We start from the raw sequence: 23,475 nt of genomic DNA on the forward strand, positions 1-23,475 counted from the left end.
GTTGTTTAGGTCAGCTCTGGGTCACTACTCTTAGTATCTGTTTATTTGCATCTGTTCATGACAAATTCACACTCTTCCCTAGTGGTAGATGCAGATCTTGTAGCTGTGTGTGATAAATAGCATTTGCTTATATTTTCCAGGAACTCGGAAATGAAATTTTCTTTGTCCTTATAAAGCTGAAAGTCCTTGTGGTGGAAATTTAGGAATTTATCCTAAGAGTATTGACTTCACCCTTTCTACCTATTCTCAGATAGGACTTATTACTCAAAATAACATTTAGTTGTTTTGGTGGCTTATTCCTTTAAAAATTAGACTGTTCTTGAATATACAAGCTAAGATTGCTGAAAATGCTTGAAAAGTATCTGTTTCTCTTTCAAAGTCCATTAACATGACACAAGTTCCTTTTTTTTTTTTTTTTTTTTTACACTGAGCCAATCTGATTAAGTTACTGTTTGGCAGGGATGGCTGGCAGTATTTGTTGTTACTTGTTTTTAATGTAAAGGTTTATTACTGAAGATAGTGGCATAGGATACAGGTCATAGTAGTATTCTATCAGACAAGACCACCTGTTATAGTCTCCTCAGTTGAGGAAGCAAGCCTGATGAGATTAAGTAACTGTTAAAAGTCTGTGGTAGTCTCAGGTAGAACCCAAGCTGTAAGATGAGCACCCTTTCCATGGCTTTCCTTTCTGTGGTAACTTTTTTAGGTGAAGGGAAGTCTGTTTGACCATGAGTGACTGCATGACCTGAATGATGTTGAAATATAAGTCAAGTTGGATGTTAACAAAACTTTAAACCTCATTCTGTTTCTGTTTTTAGTTACTTTTTATTTGTAGTAAAGGGATACATGCATAATGTTAAAAGTCAAATTGTACCAGAAGACCTGCAATGAAAGACAGTAATACCTTCCTTTCCTTTTCCTTGAGTGCACCCAGACCATTTTACAAACTCTCCAGTGTTTCTGCTCCCTCCTTGCCTTCATTCCTCAAACCTGCTGCAGTTTTAGTTCCCACATCCCATTGAAACTCTTCCCTCAAATATTGTAAGATGCTTTCCAGATGGAAAGGATATTTCTCTGCTGTCATGTTATTCAGTCTTAGCATTTGTTGTTGTTAGAGACTGTTTCCATTTTAGGATTCTCACCTCCCTGGCTTTTGTGACTCTACTGTCTCCTGGCTCTCCCCTTACCTCTAGGACTCTTTTGTTTTGTTTTGTTTGGCTCTATCTTCTTTATATGTTCTCACAACTTAAATGTAGGTTCTGTCTTTTGCACTCTTCTATGTGCTTGCCTTTCTTCTGTAATTCTAACTTGACCACTTAACATTTCATTGAGTCTCATTTTCTCTCTAGCCTTAAGCCTCAGGCTCCTAAGACCAATTACTTAATACTCTGCAGCTAGCACCAGATGTCTTCCATGTAGTTAGAACTTAATATATCCATTGTGGACATATTTATCCTTTTCCCCAGCAGTCTTTTCCCCTTTTATTTCCTTTCATATTTCCTTGGTGGCCTCTTCATCCACATATTCTCCCTAGCCAGAAATTTAGAGGAGTTTTTCAGGAGCAAGTTGAGAATATTTGGACTCTGGAGCCAGAGCACCTAGTTTGGATACTAGCTCCCGCTACTTAGTAACAGACCGTTTGTTTGACTGCTTTGTTCCCCAGTTTCCTCATCCCAAAAATGAGGTTAATTATAGTATTTACCAATTATGAAGATTAGCTGAGAAAATACATGTAACATACTTAGAAACATGCCTGGCATGTAGTGAGTGCTCAGTACTTTGCTGCTGTGACTATCCCCTCGTACCTGGGATCTAACTCTACAGGAGGTTTTCAATTTACTCCCTCCTCTGGGTTCCCACTGCCACAACTTTAGTTCATATTTTCGTCAGCTTACCTACACAGTTAAACAGCTTCTCAACAAAGTCACCCTACCATAAGTCCTGTTCCCTTCTGATGTTCCATTCACATTGCACCAAAATGATGTTTATTAATTTTTTATCTTTACGATATAAAAGTTGTTGAATAATAAATTCAACACTATTGTTATTTGAAAATTCAGTAAATCCTAAAGAGATCATATCAGAACACAGAAGTAGTCCTCTGCCTCCATTAAACCATTGTAGCTGTGGGGTTTTTTCCTGATATTTACCTTTATATTTCTTACTACCATGTTTGGATTGCTTTTTCTTGATGATCAGTTTTAGATAGATTCTCTTGTCTTACTGTTACCATAGTTGAAAAGTTAATTGTTTTTCTTTTATACTTTGCTCCCATTCTCCCAATATTGTTACGTCACTATTTTAGTTACATTAGTAGTCACTGTTTACATTATAGTTTTTACATAAATTATTACTGATCTAAAGCCAAGTAATAATACTAGTATTCTTTTCTTGAATAACCTTTTGGTTTTTTTCTGGAATCAACAATTGTCTTTTTTTTACTTGCTTAGTTCTCTTTGCACCTGTAACTTTCAGGGGTACTCACTGAATGTTAAGGCCTCTCTGTTGTGGCATAATTAATCAGATACTATGTCAGTTTGTTTTTTAGCCTACGGCCATGACTCCTGATACCCTGTCTTCCAATGCCAAACTGTGCTAGGCAGTTCTTTGTATACCCAGTTCACAACTGTCTTCCTTGGAGGGCTTCTCTTCACCAATCTCCTGTATTGGATTCTTTGCCTTCTGGGTTCCAAATTGGCCCTTTTTATTTGTTTATTCCTTGCCGTTACTAAAACACACTTTCCACCAGTTTCCAAAGGAAAGATTCATCATGGAAAGTAAGCCATTTGTGTGTTCCAAATCTTTTCCACCTTTACACTTAACACAGTTCTGTAAAACCATTTTTTAAGGCATTGTACCATTGCCTTGTAGCTTTTAGCACTGCTCCTAAGGAGCACAATTTTGTTTTTATTCCTAATTCTATATTCCGTATTCTTTAATCCTATGATGTATGTAACCTGGTGTCTTGTTTTGTTAACTATGAAATATTTTAGGAAATTGTTGTTATCCCATATGTTGTGAAATTTCACAGTGCTGTATTTTGGTAAGAGTTGTTTAATTGTGCTAGATTTTTGAAGGATCTGTCATCTAGGAAATTTCTTTGTACTACTGGATAGTTTTCCCCTTTCATTTTTCTATATTCTCTTTCTAAAACTCCTATTAAGCAAATGTTGGATCTCCTGGATTCATCAAATATTTTCATATATTTTTTTTACCTATTTTTCTTTTTTTTCTGCTTGCTTATATTCTCATGTTTATCTTTCAACATTTCTGTTAAATGTTTTTATTTTTGTTATAGCTTTGATTTTCAAGAGTTCTTTTTTACTTTCTGGTTGTTTGATTTTCTCTAACATCCTTTCTTGTCTAATGGATGTAATATATCTTCTCTCTGAAGGAATTATAGATTTTTTTTTCTCCTTTATGCAATGCCTCTTTCCTCTAAAGTTCCTTTTCCTTCTTTTTGTTTTGTTCTGCCCTTTATGTTCTAGGCTTCCTCCAAGTTTTCTGGTGATCCTTAGCCAAATGGTCATATTTTAAAAGTAAGGGGTCAGGGGTGCCTGGGTAGCTTGCTTAAGTCAGTTAAGCATCCAGTTCTTGATTTCATCTCAAGTCGTGATCTCAGGGTTGTGAGATTGAGCCCCATGTCAGGCTCCATGCCAGGTATGAAGACTGCTTAAGATTCTCTTGCTCCCTCTCCCTCTGCCCATCCACCCCTTTTCCCCCTCTTAAAAAAATAAATAAAAATAAAAATTTAAAAATAAAAGTAAGGAGCTGAAAGAACAGATTGCAAGCTCTAGGTGGCTAGCTGCTGAATATATCTCATTGGAGGGTATTCGTATAATAAGCTCTCCTTTTTTTAAGGTTTTGTTTTATTTACTTATTAAAGATTTTATTTTTTTTTAAGATTTCTTTATTTATTCATGAGAGACACAGAAAAGAAAGGCAGAGACATAGGCAGAGGGAGAAGCAGGCTCCCCATAGGGAACTCAAATGTGGGACTCAATCCCAGGACCCCAGGATGACACCATGAGTCAAAGGCAGACGCTCAACCACTAAGCCACTCAGGCATCCCAAGATTTTATTTTTCAGTAATCTCTGCACCCAACATGGGGCTGAAACTCATAACTCCAAGATCAAGAGTCACATGCTTTACCAACTGAGCCATCCAGATGTGCCCAGCTCTCCTTTTCTTTAGGGAATTCTCAAATGTCAGTATCTTGAATTCTTATTTAGTGTCATTTGATTAATCCATAGATGAACTCTCCAACTTCCTGCTTGGGGGTGGCTGGTATGAGTAAGTCACAGAAAATTGACTGCTGGTACCCAGGGAGCAAGGCAAGGAATCCACCAGTCAGTGTGCTGGCTTTCACTTAATCTCTCTGTTTTCAGCCTTTATTCTCACCTAGGCCTTCCTTTGTCCTTGGAATCTCAGAATCCAGTAGTTTTGGATGGGAACAAATGGGCAGGTGACTGCCAGTAAGAATGGCAAAGGAATAAGGGAAATAATCCCTCCATGTACAGACTTTGATCTCGTGATTTCTTCCATCCTGCTCACTTAACGCATGAGCCTTTTTGAGACTCTAGTGTGACTGAGCTGGACTTTCATGGTATCCCCTTTTGCAAGTACTTTGTTTATAGTTTTATTTACTTGCAAAGTCATTTACCAGTCTTCATCTATTTTCTGTTTTCCAAAAATTTATTATCATAACTGGTCCTGTCCTCCCCCCACAACCCCCATCTCCTCTGATGTTCTTTTTGTTCTTCTGAGTTTATACTTTTTTAAAAAGTTCGTCTCTGTTATGTAATTATGATTTTAGAGGAAAAGGAAGGAGACACATGCTTTAATTCTCCATGTTTAATCAGAAATCCAGAACCAGTTTCATCTATTGTCATTCTTATCAACCCATCTATCTTCTTTATCATATAAGCACTTGAACTACTTTTCTGAAATCTCATCTTCCAATATGGATTCAAACTAGGTACAGAATGACTTGCATACATGTTCTTTTGGGTGGTTATAGAATACTTAAAAAGGGCTGATGAACCTTCAACATAGAAACGTTATAGGGAAAATTACAGACAATTACAGAAGAATATCCCTAAGACCAAACGATGCACAAAGAATACAGCATTTAAAAATATGACAGAAATCAATGAGATCAAAAAGTCTGTAGTTAACATTTCTTTGAAAAACAGGTTAAGCAATGGAAAGCTCTGAAGAATATAGCATAAGATAAAAAGCATTGTTACAGTCATAAGATATAGTACAGTTGGCTCTATAGATACTATGCCAGGGTGAGTTGAGAGGAAACTGAGTCCACCTTCATTCCTCCCTTACACACTGCTAAATTAAGAGCAAATGAACAGTGCAAAGTCAGGGAAAGATAATGCCTGGTGTCTCCTTGCTTTATCCCAAATAAAGCCAGCTGGGATGATATAGTACAGGAAATGACTATGTCAAAGTAGATAAATTAGATGTATTCCTCAGTGTCTAGATAACAAATAGTGTATATCCGAGGTTAGGAATGGTGTCAGTTGGCCTGAAGACAAAATAGGCATATCCAGGGATTGACATACTCTTCCTGCTAAGGGCTGTATAGTAAACACTTTAGGTTTTGCAGGCAAGTGATGATCTCTGTCACAACTTTTTCAAAGTTTAAACAATAAGTGTATTCTATTATTAAAGGAGGATACAGTCTAAAGGTAATGGCAGGCATTGAATAAAGTATGGTGATATTAAGAAAGCAGTAATATAGAATTCAATATGAATTTTTTTTAAGATTTTATTTTTTCATGAGAGATACACAGAGAGAGAGGCAGAGACACAGGTAGAGGGGGAAGCAGTTTTCCTGCAAGGAGCACGGTGTGGGATTCGATCCCAGGATCATGCCCTGAGCCAAAGGCAGATACTTAACCACTGAGCCACCCAGGTGTCCCAATATGAAGTTTTTTCTTTTTTAAGCGAGGCAACTTGTATTCGAGGTCAAGAATGCCTATCTGAAGAATTGGCATTCATGTTGAGACCTTGAAATTAGCTAGATAAAGTAAGATTGACGTACTTTCCAGACAGAGTAAATTGCCTTTGCAGAAGCAGAAAGGCAGGGTGGTAAGGGTGGCATGAGAGGAGATTGTAGCAGTAGACAGGGGTTGGATTAACAAGGGCTTTGTAACCTAGCACACACACATTTTGCTCCAGTGAGCCTATAAAAACAATGAGTTGCTGTTCTGTCTGCATCCCCTCCCTTGTTGGAAAGGAAAGGCAGTCTACAGACTAGATAGATATATGAGAGAAGTTGCCCCGAGACTGAAACTTGACCATGGAAACTTCATCAATCTCTATATAACTAATGGATCATCAATCTCTATATAACTAATGGAGTGGTAATTTTCTGTTCTCCATTCACAGGAGTTTTTTGAGAACCCTGCTTTTCGTCCTGATGGTTTGAAACTCTACCCTACTCTGGTGATTCGTGGAACTGGGCTTTATGAGCTGTGGAAATCAGGAAGATATAAGAGTTATTCTCCTAGCGACCTGATTGAATTGGTGGCTCGGATCCTTGCCCTTGTGCCTCCGTGGACACGAGTGTACCGAGTGCAGAGGTAGTGTGTTATCTCTTAGGCCAGAAAAAAATCAGTGATGAGTCTGTCTGTTTAATTTCTAATGAGAACAGTATAATTTAATATTGAGGAGCTTGAATTTTTTTTAATTAAAAATGAGACCTGGAATGCTGTCTACACATAGATAGGGATGAAAATGAAAGGACAGCATGTCCAAGCCACTTTGCCAGTATCTTATTTATTCATGTATTCATCTCTCCATTGATTCATGCACCAAGAGACAGAGTTACGATAGCATGTTGTTGGTTCCAGGATTTCTTTGCCAGCCCTACTTCAGTCTGGATACAGTAGTGAGTACGGAAGGAAGAAGTGTCTGTTATCCCTGTGGTAGAGTCTCTGAAGAAAAAAAGAGTAGCAATAATCATTCTTTACAGATGGAGAAAGAGTAACCGATTCCTGATGGTATGAAGGAGATCATCTTAACTTTTTTTTCCCTAAAGGAGAGAAAAGCTAAAATCTCATTTGCATTCATGCCTTTTTTTTTTTTAACAAGAAATATGACATTGACAAAAAATTTTAGGAGCCATAAAATTACATGTGTACCTATAATCCTGACAAAGGCATTCCTGTATTTGCTGGTCAGGAAGGCATATTTCCACCACCTTGCCAAAAGCTACCTGGATTCTAGTATAAATAAAAGGTGAAAAGATGACTAGCAAATGCATGTACAATCAGTTGCTATATTATTCCACTAAAAACAAAAATTGTGTGCCTGATAATATAAAATAATGAACACTGAAAATTAAGCAGAATGATCAACTAAAGGAAAATTATCAAGATTATAAAATCATGGATTTGCTTAAAAGTTGAAGGATGTTTACACCATACTTCTGCCACAGCATATTGATTTCTTAGATTTTTTTAAATTCTTGGTCTAGGGCAGCCCGGGTGGTTCAGCGGTTTAGCGCTGCCTTCAGCCCAGGGTGTGATCCGGGAGGCCCGGGATCAAGTCCCATGTCAGCCTCCCTGCATGGAGCCTGCTTCTCCCTCTGCCTGTGTCTGTGCCTCTCTCTCTCTGTGTGTGTCTCTCATGAATAAATAAATAAATAAAATATTTAAAAAAAAAAATTTTAGGGATCCCTGGGTGGCGCAGTGGTTTGGCGCCTGCCTTTGGCCCAGGGCGCGATCCTGGAGACCCGGGATCGAATCCCATGTCGGGCTCCCGGTGCATGGAGCCTGCTTCTCCCTCTGCCTATGTCTCTGCCTCTCTCTCTCTCTCTCTCTCTCTCTCTGACTATCATAAATAAATAAAAATTAAAAAAAATTTTAATAAGTTATTATTCTAATTTAAGGATTTAAATTGCCTATATGATCTCTTTTTTAAAATACTGAGGAAAACTCAGCTGCCAAAATTGTTTGCATTGTCCTTCCACTTCTTTTTCAACCCTTCTGAAACAACTCAATTCAAAAGACTTTAGAAGTTGTTCAGCGAGACACCATCCACACTGAAGTAGGTAGCCACAGGGCTTGTAGGCTGTTCACGTGGAACAGGCAGCAGTGTGATGTCTCTGGCAGCCCGAATGTGGTAAAAAGTGCTTTCTCACTGAGGACTGGTCTGGCACTGGATGTCAGAACTGAGCAGGGTAAGGAGAATATCTCGGGGTGATGTGGCAGTGTAGAGAAGAGGACAGCAACAGAAGATTGGTTTCTTGCAGAGGGCTGATCTAGAAAGTAGGTAATTAAGGATAATGGGAGTTGGTTTTGTGTTATCTGGAATGGAAATTGCAAGTGTGAAAAAGGAGAAAATTAGAATGTACCACATGGTGTTTTAGAATAGGAGATACTGGTCTGAACTCATGGTTTTTAATATATAGGTAGATATAGAAATAATTGTAAATATGTAATAAGTAATAAATATAGTGTGTGTATCCTTTTCATAGTCTGTTGAATGCCATGTGGGTTTTTTTGCGTTTTTGTGCAGTTGGTGATTTCACTATTTAAGATGGCCCTTAAGGATAGTACTGAAATGTTGTGTAGTGTAAGTGCAAGAAGGCTATGATGTGCCTTACAGAGAAAATACATGTGTGAGATAAGCTTCATTCAGCCATGAGTTATAGCCCTATTGCCTGGGAGTTCAGTGTTGAACCAGCAATTACATATACAGGGTGTTTTTAAACACATGTGAAACAAGGCTATCAGTTAATTAAAATGTTGTGACTAGAGGCTTACAGGAACCTAGCCCTGTATTTCCACTAGGAGCAATGTTTTAATATTCACTAACTCAGTGTTCACAACAACTTTGTAGAACATAGTTACTATGAATAATGAGAATTGATTGTACGTTGTTTCAGAGTACCTGCCTACAACATGCTTATTAATTACAGAGCAGAAATAAGTGACTTGACTATGGAGAAGACTGGCAGCTAGTCAAAGTACATATCACCAGTACTAGTATAAGTCAATTATGTGCCACATTATAGTATGACAGTATCACTTCTGTTACTCATAATCTGAATATAATTATAAAACAGCAGACAATCCCAAATTGAGGGATATTCTAAAAAAAAAAAAAAAGGGTGAAATCTTCAAAATTAGAAGAATTAAAGAAAGAGTTTCATTTTGAAGGAGACCAAAAGGTCATGATACCTAAATACAACACAAGGTTCTGACTGGACTCTTTTGCCATAAAGGACATTATTTAGACACTAGTGAGCCTGCAGTAGAAATACCAGTAAAATACCAGTGTTAATTTCCTGATTTTGATGGTTGTATTATAGCTGTATAAGAGAACATCCCTATTGTAGGAAATACTTTATTCAGAGGGTGTTGGAACATCTTGTTCCCAATTTACAAGCAAATAATTTAGGAAAATAGTTTTTTGTATGACACTTAGGACTTTTTATGTAATTTTGAGATTGTTTCAAAAAATGTAAATTATACAATAGAAAACAAAGATGCAATAGATAGTATTAGCAAAGACAAAAGATTATTTGCATTTAACTGACTTGAAGCAACTAGATACAAGTGAAGATACTACTTCCCAGCAGGAGAGCATGGCAACAAATCTACTGTGTTGACGTCAGCTTAATGATAGTGATCTTATCAGCTTTGAATATCTGAGACACTCACCTGGCCATTACTACTCATGGTGAGCCCCAACAGACATTTCCTGCATGGGGACCAGTGTTGTTGGACTAACCCTTATACTGCTTATTACAATTGCAGGACACACTTCAGCAAAAACCATCAGGGGACTTTGAGAAACAAGATTTCTTATTCAGATGTCCTAGAGGACTTATTCAAATGTCCTAGAGGATACCCAGGAAACCTGAGAGGTACACAGTGAGCTTGAAGGGGGAAGGGGGAAAGGCATGAACCCGGGCCTCTGCCTTTATTAGGATCCAAGGATGGAGAGTGTCTAGGGTTTTGTGCGTTCACTCACTATTGATTAAAGAATAAGAATGGGAATTAGGGTGTGATAAGGAAGATAACTGACTCGGATGGTCAGTTATCTAGGTTACCCAGGGCTTTCTGAAAGAGGGAACTTCATGGGGGAAGGGGTAGTCTAATTCCTTATCTGGTTGTTTTGTTAGTAGCTGTGTCACACAGCTGCAATATGTTTATTCAGGAGGGATGTCTTTTGAAATGAATGCCTCAGCAATCAAAAACTTAATGTCAAGCACTTAGACTACAGAAAGTTTAATGTCAGGCACTTAGACTACAGGGTAATAACCAAAGAGCACAGAAGATAATACTTCCCAACAGCAGAGCATGGCAGCAAATATCACAGAGTAGATAGAAATTTCACAGCCATAGACGTCATAGTTTTCTTACCATAAGTAACAAGGCATAGCTCACACAATTAGATGAAGAATTTGCATTCACCCCCTTCACATTCAGGTTTAAATTTCTTACTACTATAACCAGTGAGTCAAAAGAAACAGAGATACTGCTCTAACATTAAAAGCTTAAATTATAAACTATGAAGTATCACCGTGGGACATTATCCTGGCCTATCACCAACTAAGAAAATAAGGACTTTGAGAAGAGAAGAGCAGCAAAATAATCTCTGTAGGAAAATTGTAAAGGCGTCATGACCAAAAGAATTAAGAATATGTGTGTTAATATAACCAAAGGTTGTATGATGAGAAGGGCATAATATTATGGATAACCAACATGAGTCTGATAAAACAAACCTCTCTGTTCTCAGTTCTCCTGTCATGACCCCATTACAGCTCTCTCTGGAGAATCCAGCAATAGAAGTGTCCCCTCGCTCTAATTCCAAGGGGCCAAACTGTCAGTTCTACTTCTCTATCAATATATCACTTAAAAGATTTATGCAGAACAAATGATACAGGTGGGTTGTAGGCTTAAGAGTTTGAAGTGACACTCTTTTATTACTTCACATACGTGTGGGTGAATGAAAACTCAGCAGAATGCTGTAAAACAAGAGGTACAATCTCTTTTAAAATGTAGAATTAGTAATGTCCTCAGACTCAAAATTTATTTCAAGATCGTGATGACTCAGTTCCAAACAAAGCACATGCCTTTGGTGGAGTCATCTTGAGTCTACCAATGATGTCAGAGTTTCATGCTTTGGGACTGATAATTTACTTAATTTTGATTTTTTTTTTTTTTAGGATTTTATTTATTTATTCGTGAGAACATAGAGAGGAGAGAGAGAAAATCAGAGACACAGGCAGAAGGAGAAACAGGCTCCATGCAGGGAGCCTGATGTGGGACTAGATCCTGGGTCTCCAGGATCATGCCCTGGGCTGAAGGTGGCGCTAAACCACTGAGCCACCCGGGCTGCCCCTTAATTTTGAATTTAAATGAATTTTGAATATAGAATTTACTTAATTTTGAATTACTAAATTTGATATTTACTTAATTTGAATTTGAATTCAAATTATGATTCTATCATAAATCATAGAATTTATGATGCTATTTTATTTTTTTGTGTGTGTTTTTAATAGAACTATGATACTGCTAAACAAGTTTACATTAGAATTCTTTTGTTTTATGTAGCTTAATTATGTGGACTGATGTAAACCATGTTTCCCAATAAGCATGGACAGAATTCCTCAAATACCTTATGTTTTGTGTGAAATATTATTATGACTACCTACATAGGGATTTATTCAGATTTATGTGTTACTACTTTTAACCCATTTTTATTTGCATACTTTCTTCGTATATACTGCATAAAAATCTATTCAAATTTATTTCACATTGACTTATTTTTTGTTATCAATAGTCACTGAAATTCTAGTGTAGACTTTTACAATGCTGAGGTAGAGTGTTTCTGTGTACCCCTGTTCATTGATCCCAACACATTTCTTTTGGAGCATGTGATTTTATATTTTTTTTCCAACAGGGTTTATAGAATATTACTATCCAGAACTTGTATTTTCTACTTGAGGTCCAGCCATACAGTACTGTATTTATAGGAACAAAATAACTTCTCTATAAAGCTATTTTAGAAGCACTTCCAAATATATATTTTTAATAGGCTTACATTATTTTTCCAAAAATTTCCTTGTATAATTAGGATGCATCTTTACACAGCAATACATTTTTTACACTGGCAAATATTGTTTGATTTTTTTGTGTTCCATTTCTTATTAAAGACTTAGAATAATCTCCATAGTTATAATTTTAATGACAGCACTGTTGTCTAGCATTTTAATTTGTCTCATTTAGTAAACTGTTCCCTGATGTTGGACATTTAGGTTGCTTCCAACTTTTTTTTTTTAAATCATTATCCTGACCTCCACTACAGCTAAAATCCATGTACATAGAAAAATCCATGTAATAGAACTTGTTACTTTTGCTGAAGTCATTCATTAGAGTAGTATAATCTAGGAAAAGAATTACTAATGATAAAGATCCAAGTAAGGATCTTTCTATGATAATGGTGAAGATGAATATACTTTCTGGAACAGGGAGAGTATAAATAAATTTTATGGTTTTAATATGTATATATTGACAATGGTTTTCCAAAGGGGTTAGGATAAGCTACTAGTTTAGAGTAATAAATAGTTATTATTTATTGCAATCTCTATAGAATCAGATGCTTATATTTTTTATTTACCTAGGAGTTTTAATTTGCATTCTGTAGTTATTAGTGGAGATTAACATTTTTTTCATGTAACTGATTATTATTTGTGCTGCTTCTTAAAGCGCTTGTCTGTTTATATATAAGTTGCCTGCCAGTCATGGAATTTGGATCATAAAGTGCTTTTTATTGAGATAACTGAAAGAAAATGTCAGTTTTACCTTTCAGAGACCTTTTGAATCATCTTCATTCTTCTGTGCAAATATGAAGGCTAAGGAGACAAAAAACCAAGTCCATGTTCACATAGTACACTTAACAATAACAGTGTGATAGCTGTGTTGTTCTGGTATAACAGCTTCATGTCTCAGCTTAAAAACTTTATATTCTATTTACTCATGTTTATATTTGGCTATAGCCCAAATTTGTTATATCTGGACCTCTGGAAGGAAATTTGTATTGACAACTAGATGGTAAAATTTTGAAATAGAGATGCTAAAGAAATTGTTAGTGGATAACTCAAGCATTATATATAAATGTATACAAGAAAAGGCTGGGTCTTTAGACACTGTTAAGTAACTGAGAAACCTGTTTTAGGCTAAGAGAATCATATGGTTTTGACTCTGCAGTGTTTCCTCTAGCCTCAGTTTTAGACTTTTAGAGCAATTCTGAGAATTTAGAAAACTGACTAAAAAAAAAAAAAAAAAAAAAAAAAAAACCATTGACAAGGGAGAAAAGTCTCCTCCCAGAGTGTTGAATGTAGGTAATTATAATTTTTTTTTGTTTTGTTTTAAACCATAGTAAAGGCAAATCATGTGTCTTTTTGTTCTGTGCCTATAGGATATCTGGCTATACCTATGTAGGGTCACCTGGTGACAACTTCTACCAATTACAGGCAATAACTTTTGTGTTGTCTGGTGAATCTAAACATACCAGAAGAAGATCTTAGGAATTGTCTTTCAGACCAGTGTTAGAAGGGGACAGAGAAAGGAAAGTAGGAGAGAAGGTATTTCAAGTGAAAACACAATGTTTTATACTTGGCTTTTTTTTTTTTTAGTACTATATTTTACTAGTAGATTACTTGATTTTTTTCAATTTTTTTTTAATTTTTTTATTTTATTTATGATAGTCACACAGAGAGAGAGAGAGGCAGAGACACAGGCAGAGGGAGAAGCAGGCTCCATGCACCGGGAGCCCGACGTGGGATTCGATCCTGGGTCTCCAGGATCGCGCCCTGGGCCAAAGGCAGGCGCCAAACCGGTGCGCCACCCAGGGATCCCTAGTTGATTTTTTTAATTGAACATTTTCCCCACCTTTTCTTTCCTTAACTAATTTATAATTTGTACTTTTAATTTTATGACACTTGAGTCAATACCATCTTACTAGGTATTTTTAGGAAGTAGTATTCTAATAGATAATTCTGTATTGTGGCCCTGAAGGGTGCAGTGAATGATTAAATGATAAATTCTGTCCAGATCCATAATGGAACCACATTAAAGTGCTGCTGCCTGCAGGCTCTTTGACAGCTGTCTGCCTCCATGTGATATTTAAATCACTGTGAAGCATTAGAATAGGAATACCAATTTGCAACCAAAACATGCTTCTGAAGCTTGAGAACCTTCAGACCAAAAAAGCTAGACATTACTTTGAAAGTTTTTTGATGAGCAAATTGCAAATACTAGCACCTCTAAACTTAAGATGTTACCTGTTGAAATAGAAAAGTGAATAAATATTCTTTAGTGTCATCTCTCTTCAAGTCAATAAAGTAAAACTAGATTGAAACAAATTGAGAAATGTAAAAATAATTTTAACTTCTACCTAGATGGAATTCAGATGGTCAGTAATCTTATTTGGGCTTTGAACTCCTGGAAGACTATAACAATATATGTTTATATATTTCAGATTGCTTAATACTTTGCACATATAGAAGTTGCTCAGGATATATAGAATTGTCTTTTTGTTTTCATTGAAAAAGATCTTATCACTGAAAATGGAGATTGCCATATTTCTATTCCTTAATGAGAAAGAACTTGCATCTGGTATACTCTAAGCATGTTACCACCAAAGACTATTAAAACCATGTTGCATTTTTGTAGTGACAGACATAAATTTAAGGATATTTATGAACTGTCAATATCCTTATAAAGCCCTGTATTATCAGGTCCTCTCTGATTTGTGCTTCGTGGTAATCAATGCCAGCTCCTGGGACATGCGACCTGTGTAGTCTCATAGGGCCTTGAAATTGGCTTAATGCTTTGCTTTCACCATCTTGAAATTAATAATTTCTTAACAAGAGGCTGTTGTCATTGTACTAGGCCCCACAAATTATTAGCCAACCCTGCTGGTAATAATCTCTGTCATATAATTCTGTTTAACACGATATGATAAAACCAATCCCTTAGAGAGTTTACTTCCTTTGAAAATTTTAGTGTCTTTTAAAAGTCCTGGTTCATTTTTAAAAATATTTGTATAAGGCCCATCTTCCTTTCCCCTCTCATTTCTCCTCCTCATTGCCTAGAGAGGCAAGCCATGGAGGCATTGGCCACAACATATCTGTCATCTGAAGAAATGGAGAGTAAGGGTAGAGAGTACAGCTGTGGCAGCTTGAGTAGTTAGGAGATTGGTTATATTGAGCAAATAAACTATTTGATTTAGCAAATAAGTAAATATACTAAAGAGAGCCAGAGTTATCACTCTCTAAAACGATTTATAAACATTGTAAGGTGAAAAGTTGAACACTGGATTAGAATTATAATCAGCATGAACTCATGGATTTTTTTAAATTTATATATAGAAATAGTTATAGATGTATGTTTATGTGTGTGCATATATGAATATATGCACATACATAAAGCACATACATAAAAGTATGTGTATACATAAATTTCTTGGTTGTTTACACTGAGAGAGTCTGGAGACAATTACACCTCAATAGTAATGAGCAAGCACAGTGAGTGCCCACATCTTGATTTCTAAATTCCATTCTCCACTAAAAGGAATCAGGGCTGCTTGGAAAAATGGCCAATTCCAGGGCTGGGGCAGCAAACTTACAAAATAAACCTGGAACATCTTGTTGTTCAGAAAGTAAGGAAATATTCAAAGAATGAGGGCATGTCAAAAGGACCCAGAAACCAGCCTGAATCCATACCCACTGGCCAAATCTAATTTAAGCAACAAAATAAATAACTTAGTATCAGATTACAACTCTTTGCATAAAATAGGAATCCATGAGTTCATAAGTGAATAAATAAATGGAGAAGAGAAAGTTCTTTGCACTAAAATACAAGCCCAATTAATAAATTCAGAAGGGATGATAATCACCAATTTGACAGTCACGATAGGGATGATGAAACAGTCATCAGTACATGTTACACTAGTAGTTGGAGGGTTGAGGAGGAACAAGATACTGTTCTGATACTGGGTACTTGTTTCAGCTCTCATACTGTAAACAGGTGTCCTTTTCACAATCTACTAAATAACCCATTTTTTCACAGTTTTGTGCTTTGTGTTGATTTTGCTGTTTAAAATGACCCCAAGCATAGTTCTGAAGTGCTGTCTAGCATTCCTATAAGTACAAGAAAGTTGTAATGAGCCTTCTGAAGAAAATAAATATTAGATGAGCTTCATTAAGGAAAGAATTATACTGCTGCTAGCCGCAATATTATAAAGTATCTTTACACAGAAATATACATAAAACAGGGTTATGTATTGATCAGTTGAAGAAAATGTGATTAAGACTCACAGAAACCTAACTCTGCATTTTCTGTAGGAACAGTGCTTGAGTAATTGCAAATACAGTGTTCATGGCATCTTTATAGAATTTAAGTTCAGTGAATAACAAGAATCAAATGTATCTGTCATATAATGGGTACTAAACTAACAGTGCTTGCACTGATTTTATCAGATTAATATCATATAACAAGTTTTAAAATTTTACTTTCACGTTGTGAAAGTACATGTATATGTGAATTATTTATAAAATGTTTCAGGGTAAATGGGGCACCTGGGTGTCTCAGTCAGTTAAGCATCTGACTTTGGCTCAGGTTATGATCTCAGGGTCCTGAAATTGAGCCCCAGAGCCCCACATCAGGCTCTGTACTGAGTGGGGAATCTGCTTCCCTTTCTCTTTGCCCCTACCCCAACTCGTGCACGCTCTCGCGCGCGCTCTCTCTCTCTCTCTCTCTCTCTCAAATAAATAAAATCTTTAACAATGTGTCAGGGCGAAAAGGGGCATTTAGAAAACTTGAACTTTGGCTTACATAAATAAGAAACAGTAAAATATTTAAAATAGTATATTTGCACATTCCTTACTGAAATAAACCATATGTATATATTTTTTTACTTTACCAACTGTATTTAGCTGCATTTGATTACCTTTTTTTTTTTAAGATTATTTTTTAGAGAGTGTGTGACAGGGAGGGAGAAAGGGAAAGAGAGTCACAAGCAGACTCCTCACTGAGCGCAGGGCCCCAAATAGGGCTCAGTCTCACAACCTTGAGATCATGACCTGAACTGAAACCAAGAGACAGATGTTTAACCAACTGTGCCACCTAGGCGCCCCTACATCTGATTACTAATTAAAAATGTATTTGATTTTAAGAAATTATAGTTCCAAAGATAATAAATTAACTTTTTTGTCTAAAAACTCCAAGTAAATCATATATATTAACTAATCACACTAAAATATATTTTTTAATATCACTATCACTCTCAACTCTGTGGTGTTTCATTGTCTTAAAGAATTTTGGCTTATCATTGTTTTATGTAATGTCTAATGGAAATTGTGGATTCCAGAGCCTAACATATTTACTGTGTATAACTTTTAATGCTAATTGATTGGCTTTTAATATTTTTGAGTGATTAAGAAATATCTTCCTAGAATCAAATGGATGAATTAGTTAATTGCATATACTTACTTAACATTTGGAAGGATGAATAAAAAGAGAAGTAAAAGACTCAAGTTGACTCAAAAGCAAAAGAAAACATATTTGTTGTTTTTTCAAATCTTCTAATAAACCAAATACTAGACAAAGCAAATTGGAGACTTGTCTTTGAATAGGAAACAGACGTGCTAAGCATATTCTTTATATTTTTTTTAACTTCTATCTTCAGATACTGATTTTTGTCTAGAAGAGGCTGTTGGGGGCTACTATAATAGGGCTCATAACTCAACTTTTGATTGAAATCTCCTTGATGCCTGGCACTTTATGCTGTATGGATGCCAGGAATTAAAATTTATCTTCTCTTATCTTTAGGCAAGCTGTTAATCTTCTAATACCAAGTCACTTCTAATTTAGATTTCTGGGAAATGGGATGGAATGATGGTATTCATTGAGCCAGGCTTTTGAGCTTCCTGGTTACTTGTCATTCAGCAACTGTATGGGGAAGTGTTTATAAGCTATTAATAAAGCAGTGCATTAATAATAATTGTTATTTCTCCTCTTTAAACAAAGTGGATTTTATTTAAAAAGACAGTTGTATTTCTTGTTTTGCTTAGTGCAAATATCCCATTAGCCAAAAATCATTACTAATTGTTATCAGACATTTATTTTAATACTTTGTAATCTTATAAAGTGATTTTCATTGGATGTTTCTCACAAAAATCCTGAGTGGTAGGTGAAAATCATAATTTCATGGATGGGAAAATTGAGGGACAGAGAAGTCCTGAACCTTGCTTCCTGTTTAGAATATTCTGCTTTTCTGATTTGCTTTGTAGATTTTTGTTTGTCTCCTTTTCTTTAATATCCCTGCCTTGCTGCAGTAGAGAATGATTTGTATTTTGCAACAGCTGTTTTTCTTTTGCAGAGATATTCCAATGCCCTTAGTCAGCTCAGGAGTAGAGCATGGTAATTTGAGAGAGCTGGCATTTGCAAGAATGAAAGACCTTGGAATACAGGTAAGAGTCTGACCATACTTGTTAGGATCAAAGTAATCTGAAACACAAAACACTTTGATACTAACTTTGATACCTGCTTACAAACTCACAAGTTTGGTCAAAAAGTTTCATGTACTGAAGGCATTCTTACTCTGTTACATGAAGTTGAAACCAGTGGTTGCAAGGGCTGCATCTTACACCCCTCTGCTTTCTTCTAAAAGAGTGGCAATTTAAGGGTTGCTTTTTCAACTACCTACTCAGATGCCAACTATGTGTGCTCAACTCTCTTTTTTAAATTTTGAAGTATTTATTTTTTTCTTTCTTTTGAAATCTTGAGTATTCAATTCTTGACTAGCATTGATAGAAGATATGAGTATGCATTTGAAGAAACAATGATTACAGGTGTAAAATGATTACCAAACAGTGCAGTTGCCCATATATGCTCAGTGTCCCTTGCCCTACTCCTTCCCTATGTCTGTTCAGGTACTCACTTATTTCACAGATATTTCCTAAATAAACATCTTCTTTCTTCTGACCCTGGAAGTACAGAAGAGCCCAGGAATCTGCAACAATCTCTACAGATGACTTTTTAATCACAGGAAGGGGATTATGACATAAATTCACAGTGCCCTAGAAACTCTTTCTTAGAGCTACTAAAGAGAAAAGGCCAGGAGTGGAGTCAAGGCCTGATAATTGGTTCCTAGGCTCTGCCTTCTGCAATTTGGATTCACTAGGTCTGGGATGAAGCTGTGGATTGTTCTCATACGCAGTAAAAACATGGACCACACTTTGAAAGACATCGTTTTGAGAATTGCATGTTTATGGACTTGCCCAAGATATTTTATTCTTTTAGTGAAATTATTATGGAGAAAACTTTTCAGAAAACTGTCCAGAGAAGAGTCTGTGAACATGATTGGCTTATTCTTTAAAAAAAAAAAAAAAAAAAGACAATTTTGGAATACAGGTTGTAGAAAAATAGCAAATGTGTTATTTACAGTAATTAATAGCGCCAAACAAGACTACATGCCTGTTCTGCTTCCCAATCTCTAGCTGTCCTTGCCTTCTGGCCCCTTTCTCCTGAGAATACCATAGCCAAAGTGATTGGCCTAGCCTGGTTATCCTGATAATCTCATCATCTAGCTATTGTCTTTAAGCTAGTATCCCTTTTAAACCTTGATAGCCTCTCTCAAAGTAAACTGGGAAGACTAAAATTCAGTCATAATCAAAAATATCTAGTTCACATAGGCAGTGTCTTTACCATAAAATAAGCACATACCAATCTCTACTTTTTAAAAAGCATTCTTGGGGTATCTGGGTGGCTCGGTGGGTTAAGCTTCCAATTCTTGATTTTGGCTCAGGTTGTGATCTCAGGGTCATGGGATCAGGCTCTACATCAGACCTGTGCACTGGGCATGGAGCTTGCTTGGGATTCTCTCTCACACTCACCCTCTGCATCCTTTCATAGCCCACCTCCCAAAGGCATACAGGTGTTCATTAAGAGCATGTAACTATGGTGTATTCACATGCAAACTACTGTACAGAACTGCCATAGCTAAAAGACAACATCTAAATGTAATAGACTTGTGATTATAGAGACTTGTGATCCTTGCTTGCTATATAATTTTAGAGTTCATAAGAATCCACATCAGCAAAGCATTATTATCTTGAGCTGGTTCCTGGGATATGGAAATAGCTTTGTTTTTATAGAACTGAATAATGAGCTCTTATTTTTCTTGTGGAATTCTATACATATATAACAGTACTTCATAAATATACTGTTTTAGTAGTATAGCTTGCATAGCATCATTACATTTCCTAGGATGATTTTTTTCTCACTGGTAGAAAATGTTAGAATCTTTGACAATAATTTTTACAATTTATTCTGTAGGGGAAAATATGCCATATGACATAGAATGGAATACTGTAAGGATTTTGTAATTAGAAGCATCGGGCTATGTAGTATGCACAATGGGGTGTAGAATAGAAGTGAGAGTCACATCATATGAGTTTGGCCTTGCAGAGACCACACAATTATTGTGTATCATCTGGAGGCAGCTTTTTGCCTCCCAGCAATGCTCTGGTGACTATCAAATTGTATAATAAATAGCTCTAGCTTCCTTCTTTTCTTCCTTTTTTCCTCCCTTCCTTCCTCGTATCCTTTCTTCCACGATGCCCTTCTCTGCAAAAAAAAAAAAAAAAAAAATCACAGCAGTCTTTCAGCATCCCTCTTTTTGACATTGTAAAATGATACAAACATGGTAATGCTAAAAAAAATTAACTGCCATAAAATGGTGAAGGTTTTAAAAAATTAGAAATTTGCCTTTTGTTCTTCTATATCCATAGTTTTGGATTATACTTTGAGGTACAGTTATATCCCCTGGGTAAAACTATTTTCAGACTTTAGGACGTATGTTATTTACTTTGGGTATTATATATTGATTTCTGAATTCTAAGCTTGTTTTTAAAGCATTACTGTACTAACTTCATACTTTGTTTTCCCCTATTTTCAGATTTATTAAAGATGGTTTTATTTTTAAGTTATGTTCTTCTTATACCATTATAAATTTGTTCAAACTTAATTCTGAGCCCAGGGTTTGGTGGAAAGGTGTGAATAAAAATTGAATTAGTTAGCAGTTTTCTATTTGCCCCTCTCCTCCACCTTTTTTTTTTTCTTTCTTTCTTTTTTGCCAGTGTCGAGATGTGAGAACTAGAGAGGTTGGAATCCAAGAAATTCATCACAAAGTACGGCCATACCAGGTTAGTTTCTTCATTTTATAGAGAGATTGGGTCCTGTTCATAAATTTTTGTCAAGCCTGAACCCACGCTTTCTAACCAACAGGACTGATCCCTAGAAGCTAATAAGTATGCAAGGAGTAATTAAGGATAGATACAGATGTCAAGACAGGAAAGGCAAATATGAAGGTGACTGAATTGTAGAAGAGCCAGGCTAGGAAAACCAAGTTTGAGCTTCATTCTGAAATCAGCACAATCCACTAGAACTTTTCTTCAGGGTTGGAAATATATAATCTGCATCATCCAATATTGTGTCAGCCACCAATCACATGTCACATGTGACTAGTAGCGCTTGAAAAGTGACTTGTGCAACTCCAGAACTGTTTATTTAACTTTAATTAATTCAACTATAAATAGCCACATGTAGCTAGTGGCTACCTTGAGGTAAAGTTGGATGTGATGTTTATTTCTCTATGTACAACTATTAAATAATATAATACTCCATTGGTGATAATCAAATGAATATATGAGCCCCTTTCAGCAGGGGTTCCACAAAACTTAAGCCTAATTGTTTGTAATCAGTTAATTTCTCTCCTTATATAACTATAATGCCTAGCTGTGTGCCAAATTTCCTGGGGGAGTTAACTCTCTTGTGGAACCCCACTTAAGAAAGCCTATGATACTTGCATTGATATTTTTAACATTTGGGAATTTTTGAGGAGAAAAGTAGACCCAAACACAGTTAATCATTTTTTTCCAAATTCCTTTGCAAATCAGTTAGTTAGCAAACAGTAAGTTTGAGAAGAAACATAAGCCTTAGTTTGAATTGTTCACCTTACTATGGATACAGTCTGCCCATTTTTGAAATGTGTCTGGGTGTGACCATTCCCATATATGTAGGTTTCTCTGTGCATATTGTTACATATTATAGGTGCAAAGTTCAGTGGCCACTTGAACAATGATTTGAAGAGTCCAAAGCCTATAGATTGCTACCACAAGAGCTTTCCCCAAAAGCTACTCTCCAGTGCTTGAATTTTCTTGGACGTTTTAATCTTATAACTAACTAGGCATAATAGTTTAAAGGGCTCATCCCTTTAAAGGGAATGCCATACTTTCTTAAAATCTCATCAAGAAACAAATGACCAGTAACACAATTTTTTTCCCCCAAAAGCAGGTTTTAGTGAAAGAGGTAAAGGCTAGGAAATGAAACTATTGAACACCTGACTTTTCTGCGCCTCAGTGGTTCTCTCAGGAGCTACACGTGTAACATAATGTATAATTTTACCTTAGAGACTCTTCATGGAAGATCAAAGATTTAAGTACATAGAAGCATTTACTGAGCCAGGTCTCTGCAAGAATCTCAAAGTTAATGATGTTCAAATAAGTTTTCTTTTTATAATATTCCACGAACAAGGCATGAACTCATTTAATCATTGATATTTGAGAGTAAACAAGTAAAAGAAGCATAATTCATGATTATTCATTCTTTATCCTTAGTTGAGTATATTAACCTTAGTAAGTACTTGTAGAAACGAATTTTGTTCTCTAATTTAATTTTTTTTTCTCTGATTTAAATTTAAAAAAAATTTTTTTTAGGTTGAATTGGTAAGGAGAGATTATGTTGCAAATGGTGGCTGGGAAACATTCTTATCATATGAAGACCCAGATCAAGACATTTTGATTGGCCTCCTGCGATTACGAAAGTGTTCAGAGGAAACCTTCCGTTTTGAATTGGTTGGAGGTGTTTCCATAGTTCGAGAGCTGCATGTGTATGGAAGTGTAGTCCCTGTGAGCAGTCGAGATCCTACTAAATTTCAGCATCAGGTATCCTGTATTCCATTTCTGTTTGACTGTAATTAAGAAATTGCCCAGTCAGTTAAGCATCTGACTCTTGATTTCAGCTCAGATCATGATCTCAGGGCTGTGAGATTGAGTCCCACATTGGGCTCTGTGCTGATCGTAGACTATGCTTGAGATTTTCTCTCTCTTCCCCTTCCCTCTCCCCCCATCCCCCCACCTTACTCACTCTTATGGGCATATGCATTCTCTCTTTCTCAAAAATAGATTAATAAGGAAGAAAGGAAAAGAGAGAGAGACAAAAATTGCCCAAAGGAGGGAAAGGATTAGGTGGAGGGAGGGGACAGAGAAAGGGACAGTGAAAGAGGAAGGAGGAAGGGGAAAGGTAAGTACAGAAACCAAGGAACTAGTATTTTATGTTGAGGGATTTTTTTTCTCCAAGTTGTACCCTTTTGGT

General features: G+C 36.1%; 1 protein-coding gene across 2 annotated transcripts in view; it reads left to right on the forward strand.

Moving 5' to 3' along the window:
• Positions 1–23,475, forward strand: part of ELP3 (elongator acetyltransferase complex subunit 3) — a 91,280-nt gene that overhangs the window by 48,077 nt on the left and 19,728 nt on the right. For both annotated transcript variants that reach the window (XM_055300528.1, XM_055300529.1), the window contains 4 exons: positions 6,407–6,600; positions 18,419–18,509; positions 21,180–21,245; positions 22,818–23,045. In XM_055300528.1, coding sequence (XP_055156503.1) covers positions 6,407–6,600; positions 18,419–18,509; positions 21,180–21,245; positions 22,818–23,045 — 579 coding nt within the window. The remainder of the gene's footprint in view (positions 1–6,406; positions 6,601–18,418; positions 18,510–21,179; positions 21,246–22,817; positions 23,046–23,475) is intronic.

This window comes from Nyctereutes procyonoides, unplaced genomic scaffold (genome assembly GCF_905146905.1).
Source record: "Nyctereutes procyonoides isolate TBG_1078 unplaced genomic scaffold, NYPRO_anot_genome, whole genome shotgun sequence".
Taxonomy (NCBI): Eukaryota; Metazoa; Chordata; class Mammalia; order Carnivora; family Canidae; genus Nyctereutes; species Nyctereutes procyonoides.